Source organism: Macaca nemestrina, chromosome 6 (assembly GCF_043159975.1).
Source record: "Macaca nemestrina isolate mMacNem1 chromosome 6, mMacNem.hap1, whole genome shotgun sequence".
Lineage (NCBI taxonomy): Eukaryota > Metazoa > Chordata > Mammalia > Primates > Cercopithecidae > Macaca > Macaca nemestrina.
This window is the reverse complement of record NC_092130.1, coordinates 180598087-180617257: the sequence shown is the minus strand read 5'-3', so window position 1 is coordinate 180617257 and position 19171 is coordinate 180598087. Positions and strand designations below refer to the sequence as shown.

At 54.0% G+C, this 19171-nt stretch overlaps 2 protein-coding genes across 16 annotated transcripts in view; both read right to left on the bottom strand.

Annotated features, from left to right (window-relative positions):
• Positions 1 to 19171, bottom strand: part of LOC105463276 (probable palmitoyltransferase ZDHHC11B) — a 48753-nt gene that overhangs the window by 23432 nt on the left and 6150 nt on the right. For all 15 annotated transcript variants that reach the window (XR_011625201.1, XR_011625200.1, XR_011625203.1 and 12 more), the window contains exons 2-4: positions 10418 to 11608; positions 6394 to 6509; positions 2456 to 2490 (exon numbers count right to left, since the gene is read on the bottom strand). Coding sequence is in view for 11 of the 15 variants with exons in the window: in XM_071099151.1 (XP_070955252.1) it covers positions 2456 to 2490; positions 6394 to 6509; positions 10418 to 10514 (248 nt within the window). In the remaining 4 variants the exon portion in view is untranslated. The remainder of the gene's footprint in view (positions 1 to 2455; positions 2491 to 6393; positions 6510 to 10417; positions 11609 to 19171) is intronic.
• The window catches only part of LOC139355259 (tubulin polymerization-promoting protein-like), a 29690-nt gene continuing 22136 nt past the window's right edge, over positions 11618 to 19171 (bottom strand). Inside the window, exon 4 of the mRNA XM_071099162.1 lies at positions 11618 to 18511. Within this exon, the coding sequence (XP_070955263.1) occupies positions 18418 to 18511 (94 nt within the window). The 3' untranslated portion in view covers positions 11618 to 18417. The remainder of the gene's footprint in view (positions 18512 to 19171) is intronic.

Below are 19171 nucleotides of genomic sequence, written 5' to 3'. Positions count from 1 at the left end.
ATTTATGTATTTTGAGACGTAGTCTCACTCTGTCACCCAGGCTGGAGTGCCGTGGCACGATCTTGGCTCACTGCAACCTCCACCTCCTGGGTTCAAGCAATTCTCCTGCCTCAGCCTCCCGAGTAATGGGATTACAGGAGCATGCCACCAAACTCCGTTTTTTTTTTGAGATGGAGTCTTGCTCTGTCGCCCAGGCTGGAGTGCAGTGGCGCGATCTCGGCTCACTGCAAGCTCCGCCTCCCGGGTTCCCGCCATTCTCCTGCTTCAGCCTCCCGAGTAGCTGGGACTACAGGCGCCCGCCACCACTCCCAGCTAATTTTTTTGTATTTTTAGTATAGACAGGGTTTCACCGTGTTAGCCAGGATGGTCTCAATCTCCTGATCTTGTGATCTGCCGTGTTGGCCTTCCCACATGCTCCATCTTTTGACCATCAGTAGAATGGCCATAATTTACAAAATAAAGAAAGAACAGATGTTGGCATGGATGTGTTGAAAAGGGAACACTTTTACACCGCTGGTGGGAACGTAAACTAGTATAACTACCATAAAACACAGTATGGAGATTCTGTAAAGAACTAACGGTAGAACTATCATTTGATCCAGCAATCCCACTACTGGCTACCTACCCAGAAGAAAAGAACTTATCTTATGAAAAAGATATTTGCACTCACATGTTTATAGCGGCATAATCTGCAATTGCAAAAATATGAAAGCAGCCTAAAACAAATCAGTGGATAAAAAAAATGTGACATAGTCTTGTGATCTGTACATACGTACATACCACGGAATACTACTCAGCCATAGAAAGGAATGAAATAGCGGCACTCACACAGCCTGGGTGGAGTTGCGGACCATTATTCTAAGAGAACTAACTCAAGAATGAAAAACCCAACATCATACTGTCTCACTTATAAGTAGGAGCCAAGCTATGAGGATGCAGGCATAAGAATGATGTAATGGTCTTTTGGGACTCAGGGGGAATGGTGGGAGGAGGGTGATGGATTAAAAACTACACATTAGGTACAGTATACACTGCTTAGATGGTGGGTGCACCAAAATCTCAGAAATCAACACTAAAAATCTTTGCCATGCAACCAAACACCTTGTTCCCCAAAGTTCATTGAAATAAAATAAAAATAAAAAGTATAACTAGGCCGGGCGTGGTGGCTCACATCTGTAATCCCAGCACTTTGGGAGGCCGAAGCGGGCAGATCACAAGGTCACGAGATCGAGACCATGCTGACTAACATGGTGAAATCTGTCTGTACTAAAAATACAAAAAATAAACAATTACCCGGGTGTGGTGGTGGGCACCTGTAGTCCCAGCTACTCGGGAGCCTGAGGCAGGAGAATGGCATGAACCCAGGAGGTGCAGCTTGCAGTGAGCCGAGTTTGCACAACTGCACTCCACCATGGGCAACAGAGTGAGACTCCATCCCAAAAAATAAAAATAAAAAAATTATAACTACATAAGCAAAGCGTATTGGAGGATATTTGTATAACCCTAGAGTAATTAAGGCTTTTTAAAGCAAGACAAAAGGAAAAGAAATGTTGTCATATTTGGCTTCAGAAAAGTTCACAACCTCTACACTGTGAAAGATCCCATAGGGTTCCTAATATGCAAAGAGTCACTATGTTTGATAATCCAAATAACCCAACTGGTAATTCACACCAGAAATGTTAATTCACACCGGAAAATTTGTAAAATGGTCAAAACATGAAGAAATCTTCAGTCCTAATGGTAGTAAGGAAATGCATATTAAAATATTACATATTTTCTTTGAATAAAACTAAACATATTGTTAGTATCTCACGCCGAAAAGAGTGACAGGGTTGAATGAAGTGTGAACTGCTCCACCCTTCTGGGGAAGTCATCAGAAAGAGTCTGTGAAGACGGAAAATGCACATGCCCTTTGACTCTTAGCCTCCAAAATAAAGCGACCTGCACTGCACAACACTGGCTCAAAGACGCTTCCTGAAACCCTGTTTGTGAAGCCAACCCTGGCCCTGCTGGGCGGGGCTCCAGGGTCACGGTGCCCCCAGAGCTCCCATTTACTTACCACTTTGACTCAGGAACGGGTTGGACTCTCAGAGCTTACAATTTATACGAAACACTATTAGAGATCATCAGAAATACATTCAGACTCACAACTACACATGTGTTCATGGAGAGATGTAGAAATAAATAAGGGGGTCTTATTCTTGTGCTTTAGTTTAGATGTTAGTTATGAAGAAGGGAGTGAAGACTGTAGTTTCTGCAAGTAAGACAAGCACATCGAGATAGATGATTTGGTATAATTTAACAAAGTTAAACAAAACTATTTTATCTTCTACTGCATCATCCCATGATGCCAAAATGTCTCATCATAGGTGAATTATTTTCCAGTCATTTGAGTTAAGAAAAGAATACAGCTATTCTTCAGTGACCAAGCAACTGCAGGAAGCTGGCAACTTACCCCTGTGCAGATGAGCCCAGGGCGCCGTCTCCTTGCTGTGGGGTAAACGAAAATTCGTAACATGAAAAAAGAAGTTATTGACATGCAGCTGATTCTTACATAAAAGTCAAGTCTATTATTAGTGGGTTTTGAGGAACGGTACCTGGAGTTCTCTTGGGTCCTGAGTTCAGGTCTCAGAACCACTTACGTGTACACGCATTTTCATTTCTCTGGTGAGAAACTGGGAGTGGGATTCCGGTCATAGACATTTATCTTTTAAAGAAATGCCAAACTACCTTCCAAAGTGGTAGCACTTTACACCTTCATTTAACTCCCACTAGCAATGCAGGAGACTTGCAATTTCTCTACAGCTTCACTGACCCTTAGTGGTGTCTTTTTTTTTTTTTTTTTTTTTTTTTTTTTTTTGAGATGGAGTCTCGCTCTGCCGCCCAGGCTGGAGTGCAGTGGCTGGATCTCAGCTCACTGCAAGCTCCGCCTCCCGGGTTCACGCCATTCTCCTGCCTCAGCCTCCCGAGTAGCTGGGACTACAGGCGCCCGCCACCGCGCCCGGCTAGTTTTTTGTATTTTTTAGTAGAGACGGGGTTTCACCGTGTTAGCCAGGATGGTCTTGATCTCCTGACCTCTTGATCCGCCCGTCTCGGCCTCCCAAAGTGCTGGGATTACAGGCTTGAGCCACCGCGCCCTGCCGGTGTCTGTCTTTTTGATGACAGGCATTCTCCTGGGTGTGTGGTAGTATCTGGTTGTGGTTTTAATTTGCAGCTGCCTGATGTAGAACGATGTTGACATTTTTTTCCATGTGCTTATGTGGCATCCATATATCTATGTATCTACCTTGGTAAGGAGTTTGTTCAAATCTTTTGCCCATTTTATGTATGTATGTATGTATTTTTATTTATTTTTGTAGAGATGCCCAGGCTGGTCTTGAACTTCTGGCCTCAAGCAATCCTCTTGCTTGGCCTCCCACGGCAGTGAGATTATAGGAGCTTCCCATTGTGCCCCGCTCTCTTGCCCATTTGAAAAACTAGGTTTCTTGTTTGTTTGTGTGTTTTTGTTTGTTTTTTACAATTGCACTTTGAAAGCTCTTTTGTGTCTTTGTGTACTCCGGACATCAGTCTAAGACTTGAAAATATTTTGTTTGTCTGTGGCTTGCACAGGAACGAACACCTTGCTGTATTGTGCTTTGCTTTACCGCACTTCACAGATGCTGTTTTTTTTTTTTTTTACAAATTGAGGGTTTGTGGCAACCCTGGTCAAGCAAGTCTATCGGCACCATTTTCCCCGCACCATGTGCTCACTTTGAGTGTCGGTGTAAGCAGCTTTCAGCAATAAAGCACGTTTAATTCAGACACATAGTTTTTAGACATAATGCTGTTGCACACGTGTCATGTAAACATAGCTTTTATACGCACTGGGAAACCAGAAGTTCACGTGACTTGTTTTACTGAGAAGTTCACTTTATTGTGGTTTTCTACAACCAAACCTGCAATCTCTCTCATGTGTGCCTGTATTTTTATTTTCTTAATGGTGACTTTTGAAAAGCAAATATTTTCCAATTTGGTAAAGTCCAAACTATGATTTTTTTCTTTAATAGGCAGTGATTTTGGTGTCATATCAAAGAAAAGCTTTGTCTCACTAAAGATCACAGAGATTTCATTCTATGCTTGCTTCTAGAAGTGCTCTATGTTCAGCTTTTAAGTTTAGGTGTCAGATGGATTTGGGGCTAATTTTTGTGTGGGGAATGAAGTGGTCCAGGGTAATCTTTGTACAGGTATGAAGAACTCAAATCATTCCTTTTTCTTTTCCATGTGGATATCCAATTGTTAACAGTACCACTTGTTGAACTATAATTTCTCCCCATTTAATTATTTTAGTACAATTATTTAAAGTCAATTGACCATAAATGAAAGGTTTAACTTTGGACCTTTCTTCTGGTCCATTTCTCCACATCTGTCTCTACATCAGTGCCACACTGTTTTTATTACTGTAGCTTTATGTCTCTCTCTATGTCAGCGCCACACTGTCTTTAGTGCTACAGCTTTATAGCAAAATTTAAAGTCTCATTGCCTAAGTTCTCTAATTTTATTTTTTCTCAAAATTGTTTTTGCTTGTATAGTAGTCTAGGTCTTTTGAATTTGCATATACATTCTACGACCACTTTGTCATCTCTGCTAAATCAGAAGCCTGCTGGGGTTCAGCAGGGATTGTGGTAAATCTGTAGATCAGGTTTGGAGAAAATTGCTCTTTCAATAGTATTTTTTTCCAATCTATGAATGCTGTATACCTTTTCACTCAATAGAGTATCTCGACTTCTCTCAGTCATGGTGTGTAGCTTTCAGTGTATATATCTGCACAAGATTTGTCGAATCTATTCTTTTTTATAAGATTGTGAAAGGAAGTTTTAAAAATATAACCCAGATTTTTCATTGCTGGTGGACAGAGATGTGTGAGGATGTATTTTAATATATGCCCCACATCCTTGTTAAGCGATTTTATTATCTTAACTGGGTTTTAAAACATACTTTTAGGATTTTGTTGTCTGCAAATAAGCACAGTTTTACTTCGTATTCTGTGTGCCTTCATTTTCCCTGCTGCGTTGGGCCGGCCGGAATGTTCCAGCAACGTCAGAAGTAGGAGGAGGGGGCGTCATCGCCTGTGCCCAGCCTCAGAGAGAGGGTCACCAGCCTTTCACCAGGAAATGTCATGTCAGGTACACGGGGTGCTTTCCTGTCATTCCTAGGTCACTGAGATTTGTTAAAAATCATGAATGGGAACTTGCTGGTAACAAACTCTTTTCTGCATTGATTGGCTTGATCACATGGTCACTGTTCTCTATTGGACGAACGTGCTGAGCTGTAGTAATTGATTTCTAGGCCTTAAGCCACTGCTTACCCCGGAGCGATATCACTTGGCCACAGTGCATGGTCCTGCCTGGTGCTGCTGGATTTGGTTTGCCAAGGTCTTATCAGTGGTCTTTGACTGTGTCTCCTGAATGTATTGGCTTACGAACGCCTGGCTTTGGTGTCAGGTTGATGGTGGCATTGCTGAATGAGTTGGGAAGTGTTCCTTCCTTCTCTGTTTTCTGAAAGAGTCTGTGTGTAGTTGGTATTATATTTTTTTCTTAAAATCTCTGCTAGAATTCATGCATGAAGATTTCAGGGCCTGGGATTTTTCTTCACTGGGAGATTTTAAATTAGTAGTTCAGTCTCTCGGCAGCTCTATGTCTGTTGAGATTTTCTGTGTCTTCTTGAGTTAGTTATAATAATTCATGTCACTTAACTAGAAAGGGAACTAACTTCCTTAAGTTAAAAAGCATGTTTCAGGCCAGGTACAGTAGCTCAGGCCTGTAATCCCAGCACATTCGGAGGCCAAGGCGGGCGGATCACCTGAGGCCAGAAGTTTGAGACCAGCCTGGCATGTCAAAATCACGTCTCTACTAAAAATACAAAAATTAGCCAGGCATAGTGGCACACATCTGCGATCCCAGCTACTTGGGAGGCTGAGGCAGGCAAATTATTTGAACCCAGGAGGTGTAGGCTGCAGTGAGTCGAGATTTCACTACTTCACTCCATCCTGGGCAACAGAGCGAGACTCTGTCTAAAAAAAAAAAAAAAAAAAAGATGCAAAAAGCACATTTCAACCTTAGAAGAGTTAGAAGATGTATAATGAAGTATAGAAATGTTTAGGAGACCCAGTTCCATTACTCTCTTTGCACTAGGAAGTCATTGGTGCATTTCCGGTATTTAAGTTCACAAAGACACACAGACACACCCATGCACATAGCCTCACACACAGACACACACACACTACACACACTCACAGCAGTGTCCACAGGCTGCACCAGCCCTGAAGCAAAGGAGCATGGCTGAGAGGTCCCAACCACAGAGTGACCTTAGACATTGTCCCAGGCCTGAGACACGGAACAGAGACACAAGCAGTACCTGGAGAAATCCGTCCTCCATTTGCGTGCATGGATCTTTCCTCGCCGCTTGGTGTTTTGAACTCTCTTCTTTGAGGGTCTTAATGAGATACTCAAAGGTGGTCAGCTTCTTGGCCTCTGGAAAGCGGAAAGGAGGAACAGGACAAGTTACCAGCCCTGCAGCTTTGCGCAGCGCCCACAGGACAGTTCAGAAAGGCAGCCAGTGCCACTGACCCAGCCCCTGCGCAGGGAGCGGTGCTCCGCCCACCACGCAGGCCCTGTGAGGCCAGGATGGGTGCAGGCGCCTCGTGGGTCCAGCTCCACAGCTAGCTGATGGTCAGCAAGAGAGCTCTGCAGCTGTGACCTGGGGACCGGCACCGCTCCACACCCCCCTGCCCACCAAGGCCTCACTGAGCTGCACGTCAGTGGTGTCAGAAGAGAAGCTGCCTCTCACAGACCTGGGTCCCCCATACCATGCAGCCTGAGAGGTTGCTCCAGATCCCCTGGGAACACTGGCGGGGGTCAGAGGCCAGCTCAGGAGGGGCCGCTCTGTCTGAGGGTCCAGGTGGCCTGCGGGATTCCTCACATCTGGACACGGGGTGGGGCACACCTTGGGGGATTCACAGAGACCCCGAAGTCGGAGGACGACAGTGCGGCGGCCACCCCGAGGTGCTGGCTAGCGGGTCCTGGGACCACACACTCCTGCGGGCGCTCAGAGCCCCAGGCCCAGGAGGTGAACAGGAGTGCCGTCAGTGCCACTCAGCACAGCCTCTGATGGGGCCGAGACAGGTCACATCCCTGCAGCCCTGCACAGAGCCCACCTCAGCAGGCCGGCCAGAGCCCCATCCACCCAGCCTGCACTGCAGGCAGCAAAGCAGCACATTGAAGCAAAGGAAAACCTGAGACACCCGTTTATCTAAAAGACTCGTCTTAATAAACGTTAATAAAATGGACTCTACACCTATTCCAGCCACGAGCTTCCGGGGAGGTGCCAAAATCTCCATGCTTCTTTCCCTAAGCACCAACACCGTGAGAGCTGATGTCTCGTGACTATTTCTGGAGACTGGGGCAGCCGCCCAGAGGCCTATTTGCAGTGAGGAGCAGATGGCGGTGGGTGCCCTATGGAGTTGCCTGCAGCCAGCCCAGCCCATCCCTGCAGTGTTTTGGGTGTTCGGGCCTGGCCGGGCCTTGAGCTGCTTCACATGGCTCGGGCTAGTCCTCCACGCCCCCCAGAACCTGTTGTGGTTTGAGCACACGAACTTGTGCTTGTTTATATTCAAGTTAAAATATATGTTCTTTTGCCCAGGTTTGCACAAATACCATCAAAACCAGATTTTCAGCGTGCCCTGTGGCTGCCAGAGGCCCACTTGGTGCGGGTGAGCTCTGTGGGAAACAGAACCTGAGCGTCATGGTGAGGTTGAGGGCAGGGAAGCTGCAAAACCTCCCAGGCGGGCCCAGGGTCTCCAGCATGGCCGGGGCTCCCTGGCCGGCCGGGCAATGTGGGGAAGGCTGTGCTTCCCTGACCTCATCAAGCAGGTTTTCTCTACAATCTACCGTGAATGTGGCTCCCATCCATCTCTGGAAGGCAGCCCCACATCACTCACCTGCTCAGGGAATTGTGCCCTCACCACGAGCACTGAGGACTCTCCAAGGTCCGTCCTTCAGCTTCAAAATGAAGTCTGAGTGGCCAGCTGCTTCTGACACAGCTCCCCATGGCCCCCCACCCGACACCTGCCCCCAGAGGAACAGAACACACATGCAGGCCAGGCTGCACCTCCAGGAGCCTGCACAGGAGACTGGCGACCTTGGCCTGAGGACCACCCTCCACAGCTGCCTCAGCCTCATGGAGTGGGAGACAGATGGCCTCTCAGGCCTCTGGAGGAGACACAGCGACGACCAGGCAGGTGGTCCCAGCCCTCCTTCCTGGTGTCCTGGTTCCTGATGCCGCCAGTGCACTCTCCTGCCAGCGCCGAGCCTGGGAGCCTGGCCTGGATGTGGCCACGCAGTGCGGAGGACGTGGTGAGGCCTTCCATGCCCAGCCTGGGTTTCCAAAGCAGCAGCCCCTCCAGGCAGCCTACATGCCCTACCCTGCCCCCAGTCCTCCTGGGCTTGAGCCCACTTGTGGGGAGTAAAGACCCCTCATCTTCATCCCACTGTCTGGACAGGACATGGGGATGGACAGGAGCCCATGTCTGTGGTGGGTGCGGACGCCGGAGCGTAGACCACCCCCCAGCCTTCCTGCACCAGCCTCACTCTGGGCAATAGCCCTGGAGGAGGCCGCACCTGCCCTATGGTTCCAGGACTTGAGGCTGGGGGCTTGGATCCCACCTGTGCCTACAGGACCTCCCTTGCAGCCGACAGCAGCCCTGTAGCCACCCCCTAGGCCATCACGGATGTCCCCAGGGCCCCTGGAGACACTGGAACCCTTCCCTCCCTCTTTCCCTGGGGCTTGCCTTGAAAACCCCCAAGAAAGACAGCGCTCTCTTGCCCTGGGATCACAGGGGAGGGACCTCGTGCACGAAATCCACTGAGGATCAAACATGCCTGAGTGCCACCGCGTTCCGTTCCAGGGGAGCAGCGGGTCACCTGCAGGTGACAGACACAGCCCTCCAGCCTCAGCCCTGCCTGCAGAGGAGTTGGGGCGGCCTGGCACTGTGCCCCCTTCACAGCACGATGAAGGGCTATCCACCCGCAGCCACAGGGCCGGTCCCTGGAAGCTCCATTAGCGTCAGCTGTGGCCATGGCAGGGGCCCTGTGGGGCCAGCAGTGACCTAAGCCCCTGGGCCCCTGGAGGTGACCCTGACAGCACAGGGCCTCGGCGAGGGTGGGCACTCACACGGTGACCTTGCACAGGTGGCAGAACTGGTTCTGGATCACGTGTGCGTGTTTTGATCTGTCGAAGATCGGCATGGGCTGAGAGTAGTTCTTCATGAGTCTGACATTGAAGTCGGCCGGGTCGATGCAGGAGGCAATCAGGTGGACGACGAGGTGGAAGAAGAAGATCCTCCCGGTCACCTGGCACATCAAGGAAGAACCTGGCCCAGGGCCTCGTTGGCCTGGTCAGCCTGGCACGAGGCGTCCCCATGAGGCCCAAGGGCCCAGGGGAGGTGAGGCCACCAGTCAGCCCTACTCACCCAGCCCTACTCGCCCAGCCCTACACACCCAGCCCTGCACACTGGAGCCCAGCTCAACCAGGCTTGGCCCTGCACACCCAGCCCTGCTCACATGGCCCTGCAAACCCTGTGCTGCACACACAGCCCTGCTCACCCAGGCCTAGTGAAGACAAGGCCACCCATCAGCCCTGCACACTTGGCCCTGCACACCCAGTCCTGCCCACTCAGCCCTGTTTACCCAGCGCCACACACACAGCCCTGCTCACCCAGACCCAGAGGATACAAGGCCACCCATCAGCCCTGCTCACCTGGCCCTGCTCACCTGGCCCTGCTCACCTGGCCCTGCACACCCAGTCCTGCCCACTTGGCCTGTTTACCCAGCGGTGCACACACAGCCCTGCTTACCCAGGCCCAGAGGAGACAAGGCCACCAATTAGCCCTGCACACACAGCCCTGTGCCAGGCGGGGACCGGGATGGCTGCCCCCATGCCCTTTTTGTTCATCCCTATTGGACACAGGGCAAATCCCCTACAGAATGCACCGCACCCCCAGAGGCTCAGCCAGCCCAGCCAAGCACAGTCACCCCAAAGCCCTTTACACCGTGAGGGACAGAGCAGGGCCGCAGGAGGGACGCCCGGGTGTAAACACAGCCAGATGCAGCCTCAAAGGCCGGGGGGAACCTGGTTCTTTCATACCAGAGACCCGGGAGCACTGGGAGAGAAGCACAGCCTCAGACAACAGGAGGGGGGAGGAGGCAGGGAGCTGCACAATCTACCCGCTCCCTCTAGACCCCAGACGGCTCGCTCAGGGACCCTCTCCCCGAGACTCGCTCAGGGAAGCCCCCGCTAGACTCGCTCATGGACCCCAGACTCACTCAGGGCCCTTCTGGACCCTCTCAGGGACTCCAGACTCTCTTAAGGACCCCAGACTCACCTGGGCCTCTGTCTCCGAGCCTGGCTGCGGGGCCACTGGGGAGAGGGTCCTTGTCCCCTGGAGCCAGGAGAAGCTGGGTTCCCCATGACCGGGACATCAGCTCCCGCCCTCAGATCCTGGCTCCCTCCTCCTTTCACCCTGGGACCAACACAGACTCCCCATGGCAACCAAACAGAAGGGGTGGAGCGCGGGGCCCTCCCGTCACCCTGCCTGGCCCCTGGACCGCCTTCTAGCCAGGAGTTCAGGGTTGACAGCCGTCTCCGCGGGGCGGCCCAGAGGCCCTCACCGTGTGGCCTAAGCTTGGCAGGGAAACCCAGGCTGCCGACCTGCGGGGCACAGCGCTGTCCTCCTTGGCACAGGGGCGAGGAGGAAGGTGCTGACCTTGTGCAAAAGGCTGCGCAGGGAGTTTAGCAGAAGGCTGCCAGCAGGGCGGGTCTGGCGCCAGGTCAGGGGGCTGCTGTTCCTTCAGACAGAGCCCCTCTCTGGAGCCACCTCAGGCAACGTTGGGACAGCTTCACTGCTGCTGGGCTCACACTCCGCCTTGTCCTGGCACCACCCTGGGGCATGGGGTCAGGGTTTTTATGCAGCAGCCCTTCCCTGACGAGGGCCCCGTAAGAAACGTGCTGTAATGCATGGGAAGCCTAAGTGTGAAGCTGGTTCCGACCGAAACGCAGACACAGGAGCCGAAGCCCCTCAGCAGGACACGGCACACACCCTGCGTCTTCCAGGCCCCCCGCGGCCCCGGCCCCGGGTGCTTGTGAGCATGAGCTGAGGAGGAGGCTCTGTGGTGCAGACATGGCTGCAAGGAGGACAGGACAGAATGATCTGGATGCCAAGGGGATGGGACTAGGGAGCTGCTGCCCAGGCGGGGGTGCAGTGGGAGTTGGACAGTGCGGCTGGAGGCCAGCCAGGCTCTGGGGAACTCACATGGGGGCCAGGACTGATCAGATCAGTGGCCACTCTGATCCCACCATGCCAGAGGAGAGGCCTGCAGGGGCCCCGCCAAACGGGAGTGGACTGAGGCTGCAGGGCTTACTGTCCAGCTGGTGACACCGACGTGACGAGGATGCATCCCGGCTGCTGTCTCGTGCACCCGCTCCCTGCAGGCTGAGCTGGGGACGCTGCACTATTTACGTGGTTGCCGGGGCAACGGAGAGCGCATCTGGAGCCTTGGGATGCTCTCAGTGGCCGCTGTGGACAATGAGACCAGGCAGGAAGCTGCACCGTGGCCCAGGAGAAGCCCCTTCCTCTGCAGAGCTGGAGCAGCACTTCCCTCGCTGGAAACCGGTGGGCAGGGAGGGTGGGGCCAGGCAGGGCCAGGCAGGGCCTCTGCCCGGGCAGCAGGTGAAGCTCAGGCTGAGGACGCCCACCCAGGCCCTTGGTCGCCACATCCAACTGCAGCCTCACATTCTCCAGGCTTTGCACACAGAAGCCCACTGCCAGGGAGACGGTGCTGCTGCAGGGGGCCACCAGGAGACAGCCTGGAGATGGTGTGGCCCTAACCAGGACCCCTTGACTTCCATGTGGAGGAGCTCAGGGCTGTCCTGAGCCTGAACCTGCCAGGCAAACCCTTGGCGCTCCCGAGCCAGTCCCCAAACCTGCAGGTGCCGAGGCCGGGCGGTCCCCCTGAAGGCATCCACCCAGAAACAAGGGTTCAGCTGGCAAAGGACACCCCCGCTAAGATTCCAGGGCAGTGTCTCCCCCTGGACAGCTCCCTGGACTCAAAGCTTTTCTCATGAGAACCAGGTTGAAGCAAATCTTTCACTGCACACTACGGTGCCCTGCTGTCCATCGGCCGCACTTCGGCCAGTGAGGGCCGCGCTCTGCAAGAGGATGTCCTCCTGGGACATCCATCACCCACAGGAATGATGCTGGTGACCTTAAGTTGGCTACGTTTTGCCCAGACTGACCCAGCTGGCCACTCTGCCCATCACCCACCCCCGCGGGTGACCCTTCCTGAGCTGGCAGGAGCCCCAGGATAGGAGACACTGGGTACTGTATTCTCAATTTTCTCTGCTTCTACTTTCACATTTAATTTTATCCTGGTAGTGCTTTATGTTCCAACGAGCAATAAACAGTAAAAGAAGTAGAGTAAGTGTCTCCCTTTCACCACGCAAACCGCCTGCCCTCTGGAAGTTTCGGTCTCAAGCTGTCATGAGAACCTAGCTATGTCGGAACCTCCCCTAGCAACAATCTGTATTTTGTAAACAAACAGTGCCGCAGCACCAGCCCAGGACACACGCCCTGTGCCCTTTGTAACACTGCTAACCTTTTCCCCGCCCTGTTCTGCAGGCAGGAAAAGAGAGGAGGCGGAGAGTGAGCCCACAGCCCCTGATCCTGGGGCCCAGCGCAGTCCCCGTCACGTCTTGTCACCTTATCAGTCCCTGCGGGGCTCAGAGCTGACACGTGCTGCTGAAGGCGCAGCGCCGCTCTGTGCTGGTGAATCTTCCCGCGCGGCCGCCAACTCGTGCTGCCCTGGGCCACAGCACAGGACTTTGCTGGGAAGAGATTTCTCCAGATTAAACAGAGTTACACAGATTCCAATCCCTTCCACACACCAGGCCCTATGGACGTGGCGGCAGCGGAGTCTGTTTCCCTCTGCAGAAGAACAGATGCGGCCACGTGTGCCCTGAGGCACGCTCTGGAAGGGCTCAAGCACGAGGCCACTGACCGTTGGCCAAGCCTGGCACTCAAATGTCGGCCTAACCTGGGGTCTTTACTCCATTTCTTCCCCGCTGTCCACAATACAACATCCCTCACCCTGCACCTGACCTCCCCCGGGGTCAGGGGCTGCAGCCACGGGGCCTGGGTGGTCACTTCCCAGACCCGCCCAGGTCCCTGAGGTGCCAGATAGCGTGGGCACCCTCCAGTGGCCACAATGGAAAGCCACATGCTGCTGGCCCAGGGGGCCGAGGGGGTCGCTGAGGCACGGGCACGGGGGGTGCAGCTGGGGAGGCCGTCCTGAGCCTGGCGCTGGCCAGCGGGAGGGGCAGCATGGACGAGGGCTGGGACACCAAAGGCTCTGTTAGAAATGGAGATCCAGGTGTGGAGTGGGGGGTACAGGGGAGCCACAGAGGGTTCACCTACCAGAGAGCAGGTGACAGCCCAGAGGCACATGGCCAAGCCACAGGCCAAAGGAAGAGTGGAGAGAAGGGATTCTAGCAGCGCATAAGGAAATAGCCAGGTGTGGAGGGTCAAATCATCCCCCACATAGGTCCAAGCCCTGACTCACAGCACCCGTGGCTGTGACTGCAGTTGGAAATAGGGTCTTTGCAGATAGTCCTGTTAGGGCAAGGCCGTTTCAGGTAGGCCCTACTCCAATGACTGGCATCTTTACAAAAACGGGTACCCAACAGCCGCAGACACACACAGAGACAAGACGGCGTGAACACCAGAAGACGAGCCACGGACAGCGGCCGGAGCCAACCCCATCCCCTCTAGTAGCTTCAGCGGGAACAGGGTGCAGCCAGCACCCGATTCCACACGGCCGGAGCCACCCCCTCCAGCAGCTTCAGCGGGAACAGGGTACAGCCAGCACCCGATTCCACATGGCTGGGGACCCCGGGCCCCGGAACTGTGAGACCAGATATGTCTGCTGTTGCAGGCACCTGGTTTTTGGTGCTTTGTGATGGCAGCCCCAGGACGTGCCGCGGCCACCTGGTGATGCTGAGGGAGAGAGACAGACGGTGGGCAGAGCAGCAGGGGAGGGCGCCTTCCTCTGCAGAGCGTCCACTGGGCCATGCAGTGGAATCACAGACGGAAACACAGCATTTTACACCCCCAGCATAACTGTGATTCAGATGAGGGTTGCAGCGGAAAGCAACATACCTGAGACCCAGAGTCCACCTGTGCACCACTCTGGATTGGCAGGGGCAGAGACCCGGCCCACCCTCCCAGGGAACCGCTGCATCCCCACCTACTGGGCCTCCGGACAGAGCAGTGGGACAGGCCGACGCCACCTGCGCCACGTTCTTCTAAAACTGCTCAGCCTCAACCACACAGACCCCCAGATGGTGGAGCAAGACGCTGGTCTGGACACGCCGTGATGCTGTGGTCAAGGAGACGCCAGCAGCTGCCAGGAAAAGGCAGGCGGGCACTGTGCTGACCTAAACACACCCAGAGACTCGGTCGCAACATGCCCAGAACCTTGGCCAGATTCTGGATTAAAAATCCTATCAAGTGCATCTGGGGGCTGTTGGAGAATGTTGACGTGGACTGCCTCAGGCATGGTCCGATCACAGCCTGTCTTCTCACCTGCCATGAAGGTGCAATAAAGGAGGACACCCATGTCTGGAGGGCATGTGCTGGAGCAGGGAGGCGGGCCGTGCAGCACACGGTCAGTGACTGTGGGCTTCAGTGACATCCTCATCCCTCACTGCAGGACACCTGGGGCCAATGGCGCTGCCATGCAGCTCTGTGGGTCTGTGGGTTTCCGGGCTCTGGAGGTGGGGGAGGCCATCTGGGACCCAGGCCTTGGGGGTGTGGGGACTCGGGGCTGTAGGTGGAGAACTCGGACGCTGGGCCACAGCAGAAGCTCGGCCAATGGCAGGGGATCTTGGGGAATGCCAGCAGGGCCATAGGGCACATCCTGGGCCTGGCAGAGACAGGCCACTACTCAGAACTATGATCTGTCCTGATGAGTGGAGGGGTGCAAGACTGGCAGTGTGTGCCGGGTGGAAACATGGGTTGCCACATTCCAGCACCCCCCATGGTAGGAGCCCGACCCCCCACACGTGTGTCCAGGCATGGTCTTAGACCCCACGGAACCCCCACTCTGGTGACTGGGCACACTCAGGGCCTCTCAGCAAAGGCCTCCTCTTGGGAAGTGAGCACTGCTTCCCTAAATCCCCTAGGACTGGGGAGGCCAGGGAGCAGACAGGGGGACACAAAGTCTTCTACTCACAGCCCCAGACGGTCACTCGAAGTCCCAGTCAGTCACTCACAGCCCGGACGGCCACTCACAGCCCCAGAGAGACATTCCCAGTCCCGGACGGACACTCCCAGCCCTGGACGGTCACTCGCAATCCTGGAGGGCCACTCATAGCCCCAGACAGACATTCCTAGTCACAGACAGACACTCCCAGCCCTGGACAGCCATCCCCAGCCCCGGATGGTCACTCCCAGCCCCAGACGGTCACTCGCAGCCTGGACGACTACTCACAGCTCCAGGCAGACACTCCCAGCCCCAGACAGACACTCCCAGCCCTGGATGACACTCACAGCCCCTGAAGGCCACTCACAACCCCAGATGGCCACTCACAGCCCTGGAGAGCCACCTGCAAACAGGACGCAGGTTGCAAGACGGATGGAGCCAGAGAGCACCCAGGATGAGTCAGCACTCACGTCTCTCACTAAAGCACATCCTTGGACCCCTGGCAAGGCTCTCTGCGAGGCCAGCTGGGCCCAGCCCATTTCAGACTTGTAGATAGGGTGTGGCCTGACCTCCCAAGGGAACTTTAGCCACACAAGGCACCCCAAGACCCAGAGACTGAGCCTCAAATCCCTGGGGAGACACCCTTGAATCACTGAGCCAAACAGGGTTGGTTGAATGAGAGGCCAAAAGCCTTACTGGCAGTGTGTGTCTGTCTGTGTGTGCCCGGGTCCGCATGTGTGCTTACAGAAAACACATGTGTGCACCCAGGTCCATGTGTGTGCTCACAGAAAACACATGTGTGCCCGGGTCCGCGTGTGTGCTCACAGAAAACACACGTGTGTGCCCGGGTCCACGTGTGTGCTTACAGAAAATATATAGCTTTAAACATACATTAAAAAGTGAGAAGGTCTACAATCAATGACCTAAGTTTCCATCTTAAGATGATAGAAAAAAGAGCAAAGTAAACCCAAGGTCAGTTGAAGGAAGTAGTAAAAATAAAAGAAAATATTTTTTTTAAATAGAAGAAAAACAGGCAAACGATAGAGAAAATTAATAGATTAAAAAGCTGATTCTTTTCAAGATGAATGAAAGGGATAAACCCCAGGAAGACTGATGAAGGAGGAGGAGGAAGACACAAAGGGCCAGGATAGTGAGGAAGGAGGGTGCAGCACTACAGACCCTACAGACGGGAAAAGGCTAGCAGGAAACACTGTAAACACCTGTATTCCAAGCAATACGACAACCTACGTGCAATACTCCAATTTCCTGAAAAATACAACTTATCAGCTGGGTGCCGTGGCTCACGCCTGTAATCCCAGCACTTTGGGAGACCGAGGCGGGTGGATCACAAGGTCAGGAGTTCAAGACCAGCCTGGCCAACATGGTGAAACCCCGTCTCCACTGAAAAATACAAAAATTAGCAGGGCGTGGTGGCGTGCACCTGTAGTCCCAGCTACTCAGGAGGCTGGGGCAGGAGGATTGTTTGAAGCTGGGAGGCAGGGGTTGCAGTGAGCCGAGATCACACCATTGCACTCCAGCCTGGGTGACAAGAGAGAGACTCCATGTTCGAAAAAGAAAAAAAAGAAGAAAAATACAACCTATGAAAATAGAAACAAGAAAACAGAGAAACAGAATAGCTCTTTATCAAAGAAATTGAATTCATTATCAAAAGCCTTCCCACAAGGGAAACTGTTGCACTTGGGGAAAAATCCAGCCAACTCTAGACTGAGGGGCCTCCTGTGGGCAAAGGCACCAGTTTCTCTGACCAGTCAAAGGCCTGGGAGCAAAACGGATGGAGGAAGGGGGGCTTCAGGGACACAGCAGCCCCAGGCACGTGGCTCCCGATGTGAGCCATGCATCTGCAGAAAGACTTGTTTAGAAAATTGGGGAAATGGCCATACGGAGAAGAAGGAATATATGATGTTAAGAAATGGCTATGTAATTTTTAAGTGAGATAAAGCACGGTGTTATAAAAATAAAAATAGTTTTTCAGACACAAACTGGAGCATTTACAGGTGAAATTTCACGATGTCTGAGATTTTTTAAGGTTACTCCGGTACACATGTGTGAGATGTAAAACAAGGTTAGCAAAAGCTTCACTGTTGAAGCAGGTGACTGGCACCCGTGGGTCTGCTTGACTGTAGTCTCTACCTCTATAAACTGAAAGACACCACAGGAACAAGTTTCAGGAAAGAGGGACATGGCCTTGCCGGTGGCTGAGGTGCTCAGGCTGGCGGGCTGCACACCTGGTCACTCTGCATCTGGCCCCTACACCTCCCTGTCTGTGCCGCAGCAACACACACCAGGCTCGCCATTCACCAGAGACCTGCCCAGGATGGCCCAGCCGGAGGACCACACAGTGGTGTCACCGCTTCCCCACTGAGGCAGGCTCTAGTGAGGAGTGACACATCCCACTTTTAGAAATAGGGTACTAGTGCCCCCAGGCACCAAACGCAGGCCAACTGTCCCCAGGCCCCTTTGTCCTCACACACTCATGTCTCAGCAACCCTAGGGGGCCGGGGTTTCTTGACTGAATGACATGGTCTGCTGGGGGTAGGGCAGAGCCCACATGCTCCACGGACATGCACCCTGGGAGATGGGAGCAGACGCAGGCTCCTGCCTGCCGGAAGATGATGGGAGCAGATGTAAGCCCCCACCTGCTGGGAGATGACAGCAGACACAGGTCCCCCACCCACTGGGAGATGGGAGCAGACGGTCTGACATGGGGTCAGTGACTGCCCTGTCCACCCTGACCCTGAGCCACACAGGAATGGCCTAATGTGGGGTTAGCAGTTGTCTTGTCCACCCTGATCCTGAGCAGGGGCTGCACAGAGCACCAGTGGCCACTGGGCCCACCTGCAGGCTTTGGGGACATAGTCTGGCCCAGGGCAGGTGACTGGTGCCGCCGGGCAGCCATGGACCAGATCCCAGAGCCAGGTCCACTGCAGGGTCCTCCAGGCACGCCTCCCGCTCAGACCGTGCCACGGTGAAAAGGATACCACGTAGGCGATATATTTCCACACATGAGGCAGGAGGGGAATGAAGATCCCGAAGGTGGCCGAGGAAAGGCCCAGGAAGACAGCCCAGGTCACCACCTGGAAGTAGTGCAGGGGTAACGACCAGCCGTTCACTCTGGAGATGCGGGGCGGCAAGACCAGATCTCCGTTGTTGAGCACGGCTTCTGGGGCGACGGAACACTGGCTCCCGGAGCGGGTGTCCATCTGCAGGATCCAGAAGGGGAGACCAGCCCCGTCAGCCCCAGGGAGGGCTGGCCCCGCCCACTGTCAGGGAGACCTCAGGGACTGGGAACATCATCCCCGAGGACCAGCACTGAGAGCCAATGGCCCAGCACTGCCTGGGGCCGCGTCCCCGGGAGCGGGGCCTGCTCAGGGGAATGAATAGACATGCTGCAGAATCTGACCCCGGCCACAGCCGAGCGGCTACAGAAAACGGCTCTCCAGGGTGTGGGGGCCCCTGGGCGGAGGACCTGGCCAGGCACCCGGTGCTGGTGCTACCGCCCCTCAGTTCCCCCGAGGATTTAAGTTCTGGGGAACCCTCGACAGCCCCCACACAGCGATAGGTCCCAGAACCCGTTCACGAATACACAGGCTCACCCAAGACTCCCCAGGTGCCAGAGGAAAACCCACATCAGAAAGAGGCCACACGGAGCAGAGGGGTGCGCCTGAGAGAAACTGAGGCAATGCCGGAAGAGCTCCTGAGCCGATACTAACTGCTGCAACACTGAAATCTCCCAGATCCTCCCTGAGAAGCCTCCCTGAGCTTCCCAGAGGAGCAGGACCCGAGAGCTCACTTCACGGGGTCCTGTGTGTCTCCCCTTCCACAGGACAGGGTAGCCCATCCAGCCACGCGGGGCTGGGGCC